Raw genomic sequence first — 4077 nt, 5'->3', positions numbered from 1 at the left:
GGTGGGGAAGTTGGAGGTCAGGTGGGGGAGGTGGAGGTCAAGTGGGGGAGGTGGAGGTCAGGTAAGGGAGGCAGCAGCCCAGCCCACCTCCTGGGGGAGGTGACTGCAGGACTCAAGCTTCCAGAGGTAGGAAAGAGACCTGCTGAGGGAGCCCCTCCTCCTGCCCTGCCCTACCCCACTCTGCCCGGCCCCACCCCACTCTGCAGAGCTGGTCTGCAACAGAACGTTCGACAAGTATTCCTGTTGGCCGGACACTCCCCCAAATACCACAGCCAACATCTCCTGCCCCTGGTACCTGCCTTGGCACCACAAAGGTACCCATCGAGGGGCAGGGCTGTGGGAGGGGTGGGCCTAGGGTGGGGCTGACCCCAGCCTGCCCCACACCCCCAGTGCAACACCGCTACGTGTTCAAGAGATGTGGGCCCGATGGGCAGTGGGTTCGAGGACCCGGGGGGCAGCCTTGGCGAAACGCCTCCCAGTGCCAGATAGACGGCGAGGAGACTGATGTCCAGGTCAGCCGGTGGCGGGCAGGCGGGCAAGGTGGGTCTGGATGGGGATGGGCACAGGGGCTCCACCCGGCCTCACAGGCCACTGTGACTCACAGAAGGAGGTGGCCAGGATGTACAGCAGCTTCCAGGCGATGTACTCGGTGGGCTACACCCTGTCCCTGGGAGCCCTGCTCCTCGCCTTGGCCCTCCTGGGGGGCCTCAGGTAGGATCCCGCCAGCGCCCGGGGCGGCTGCAGAGGGCAGGGAGGAGGGCGGTGTTGACTGGCTGTCCCCACAGCAAGCTGCACTGCACCCGCAACGCCATCCATGCCAACCTGTTTGCATCCTTCGTGCTGAAGGCGGGCTCTGTGCTGGTCATTGACGGGCTGCTCAGGACCCGCTACAGCCAGAAGATCGAGGACGACCTCAGTGTCAGCATCTGGCTCAGTGATGGAGTGAGCCCCACACCCTGGGTGGCCCCACAAAGGTGGGTGGGCGGGTGGGCAGACGGCCAGGCAGGTGGCCATGTGGCCACACTCACACTGCACCTGTGCCAGGCGGTGGCCGGCTGCCGTGTGGCCACAGTGTTCATGCATTACGGCATCGTGGCCAACTACTGCTGGCTGCTGGTGGAGGGCCTATACCTGCACAGCCTGCTGGGCCTGGCCACCCTCCCCGAGAGGAGCTTCTTCCGCCTCTACCTGGGCATCGGCTGGGGTGAGTAGGCTGGCACAGGAGGGGTTGGGCACGCTGGCCCGGCCTTGTGGCCACAGCTACTGCCCCCCACAGGCGCCCCCATGCTGTTCGTCATCCCCTGGGCGGTGGTCAAGTGTCTGTTCGAGAACATCCAGTGAGTATGAGCAGCTGGGCAGCCCAGGGAGCGGCCTGGGGGCTGGGGAGTGGGGCTCTGGCCAGAAGCAGGCAGGGGCTTGCTCGAGATGAGCCTGATGCTTGGGGAGGGGGGTCATTCTCGACCTTCTCCCTGTCTTTACTGAGGTGTGAATTAGATCCTGGCAAAATCGGGCTGGGAGTACTGAGGGGCTGAGGGGCAGGGGTGGGGCCCCATTATGTGAGTGGTCTGGCATCGCAGGTGCTGGACCAGCAATGACAACATGGGCTTCTGGTGGATCCTGCGGTTCCCCGTCTTCCTGGCCATCCTGGTGAGGAGATGAAGATCGAGGAGCACACCCCAAGCCCCTCCTCCCTTGGTGTCCCAGCTTGCCCCAGGAGACAGCAGCATCCTGCCTGGGAGGGCCAGGAGGGAGCCTGGCACCCATCAAGGACACCGGGACACTGGCCAGCACCCTGGGCACTGAGCCAGGCTGCTCCTCCCTGGCCGGATGCCCACCATCCCCAGGGCCGTGTGGCCCAGGGCCTATCTGGCTGCCAGGCCCACCTGCAGGAGAGTCTCCTGGGGCTCGGGGTGGCCCTGACCGGCACCCTTCTCACGCAGATCAACTTATTCATCTTCATCCGCGTCGTTCATCTGCTTGTGGCCAAGCTGCGAGCACGGCAGATGCACCACACAGACTACAAGTTCCGGTGGGTGCCGTAGCGGGCTGGCTCCTGGAGACCTGGAGACCCTCGGGGCCAGAGGGGACCTGGGGTGGGGACTCCAAGCTCCACATGAATGATGTGGGCCAAGAGGCAGGGGTGGCGGGTGCCGTGGCTGGCCGGCTCCTGGAGACCTGGAGACCCTCGGGGCCAGAGGGGACCTGGGGTGGGGACTCCAAGCTCCACACGAGTGGTGCGGGTTGAGGGTGAGGGTGGCAGGTGGCTCAGGCTCTGCCTCTGCAGGCTGGCCAAGTCCACACTGACTCTCATCCCCCTGCTGGGGGTCCACGAAGTGGTCTTCGCCTTTGTGACAGACGAGCACGCCCAGGGCACCCTGCGCTCTGCCAAGCTCTTCTTCGACCTCTTCCTCAGCTCCTTCCAGGTGCCTGCCCGCCCTCCAGCACCCCCACCCAGGGTGCAGAGTGCCACTCCTGACCACTCTCTCTCTCCAGGGCCTGCTGGTGGCTGTCCTCTACTGCTTCCTCAACAAGGAGGTAAGTGTGAGTGGGGATGTCTGAGACCATCAGCCCTGGCCATCAGGGTCAGGGGCACATGGATGCCAGCCCCACCCCTGCCCAGGGGTTGGAGCACACACAGCCCAAGCATTTCCCTCCACCTGCACTTACTGGGTGCAGCTGCCATAGCGCTGGGTGTCAGGCCCCCAATACAGGTTGGCCTCCACCCCATCATCAGGGTGTACACAGTGGGGAGTCCCCAGGTGTCTGCAGACCGTGCTTTCCGTGGCAATGGCTGCGTGGCATAGAGAGCCACCAGGGAGCTCTGTGCGCCTCAGAGCGGAGACCGGGCATCTCCAGTGAGGCCCACAGCAGGTTCCGGCGGGGCAGAGAGGACAGGCAGTCCCTGGGACTGGCCTGCCTTACCCTGCCCCCAGGTACAGTCAGAGCTGCGGCAGCGCTGGCACCGCTGGCGCCTGGGCAAAGCACTACAGGAGGAGCAGAACACTAGCAGCCACAAGGCCTCGTCTGCGCCCGGCCTCAGCTCTCCCAGCAGGAAGCTGCGGTTTGGGAGCAGTGGAGGCAGCCACGGTGCTGGCCAGGATTCATCTGTGGCGACCCCATTGGCCGGTGGCCTCTCTAGGTTAGCTGAGAGCCCCTTCTGAACCCTGCTGGGACCCCAGCTAGAGCTGGACTCAGACACCCAGAACTGGATGCCCAGCTGAGGCTGGGGTGGGGGGGCCAACAGCAGCTTCCACCTACCCCCACCCCCAGTGTGACGATCTGTGAGGTGGGGCCTCCCCTCCCTGTGCCTGCCCTGTCCCTGGTGCAGGGGCGAGCAGAGGAGTCAAGAGCAGGGGTGGGGCACTGTGCTGTGAACTGCACGCGTGTGTCCCCATGTGTGCCGTGATGTCCTACGTGTGTGGAAATGTCCTCCAACAATAAAGAGCTCAGGTGGCCACCACGCATGTCCTGGAAAGCAGGGCTGGAAGAGCTGAGGCCGGAGCAGTGGGGGATGGAACAGCAGTGGGTGGTCAGCACCAGCGTGGGTGCTGAGGGTCCCCCAATGCCCAGCTCACACAGTTGGCACTGGAACCCCAGAGGGCGGCCAGCTTGTGCCCATCCGAGCAGGCCCTGGGCACCTTCTCCTCCTGGTTCTGGCAGGCAGTCCCCCTGGACCCTTTCACCACCAGAGGGTCCCCATTCACCAGCAGAGATGTGAGGGGCACAGTGGCTAAGGGAACATGAGACATCAGTCCCCCTGTGGAACCCATCAGCACCAGATTCACCTGAGGGCATCTTCTCCGTGGAGGCCTACCCTTCCTGAGCCCCCTGGCCTCCACTTCATCTCCACTCCAGCTGCCTCGGGCAATTTGCAGGCCACCAGCAGACTGAGGCAGGAAGAAATGGGCCTGAACATTGCCATGAGTCCAGGTGAAGGGGCAGCCCCCATGCCACACAGAAAGGTCCGGCTCATGCCAGGCTTTGTGCTACCATGTGGCGGGTGGGCACCCTGCTTGCCAGCCAGGGAGCACCAGGAGAGAGCTGCCTCTTGTACACAGGAGGTGCTTCAGGGTGGGG

General features: G+C 64.5%; 1 protein-coding gene across 5 annotated transcripts in view; it reads left to right on the top strand.

Annotated features, from left to right (window-relative positions):
- Window positions 1-3457, top strand: part of GCGR (glucagon receptor) — an 11500-nt gene extending 8043 nt beyond the window's left edge. For 4 of the 5 annotated variants that reach the window (XM_037737180.1, XM_017524850.2, XM_037737179.1 and 1 more), the window contains 11 exons: window positions 207-314; window positions 391-512; window positions 605-711; window positions 786-942; window positions 1045-1204; window positions 1277-1337; window positions 1578-1647; window positions 1941-2029; window positions 2285-2423; window positions 2494-2535; window positions 2934-3457. In XM_037737180.1, the coding sequence (XP_037593108.1) occupies window positions 207-314; window positions 391-512; window positions 605-711; window positions 786-942; window positions 1045-1204; window positions 1277-1337; window positions 1578-1647; window positions 1941-2029; window positions 2285-2423; window positions 2494-2535; window positions 2934-3161 (1283 nt within the window). In that variant the 3' untranslated portion in view covers window positions 3162-3457. The remainder of the gene's footprint in view (window positions 1-206; window positions 315-390; window positions 513-604; window positions 712-785; window positions 943-1044; window positions 1205-1276; window positions 1338-1577; window positions 1648-1940; window positions 2030-2284; window positions 2424-2493; window positions 2536-2933) is intronic. The other variant, XM_037737181.1, reaches the window with a different exon arrangement.
- The last annotated feature ends 620 nt before the right edge of the window (window positions 3458-4077 follow it).

The sequence above is a fragment of the Cebus imitator genome, unplaced genomic scaffold (genome assembly GCF_001604975.1).
Source record: "Cebus imitator isolate Cc_AM_T3 unplaced genomic scaffold, Cebus_imitator-1.0 Scaffold36, whole genome shotgun sequence".
NCBI lineage: Eukaryota > Metazoa > Chordata > Mammalia > Primates > Cebidae > Cebus > Cebus imitator.
This window is presented reverse-complemented; position numbering and strand designations above follow the sequence as displayed.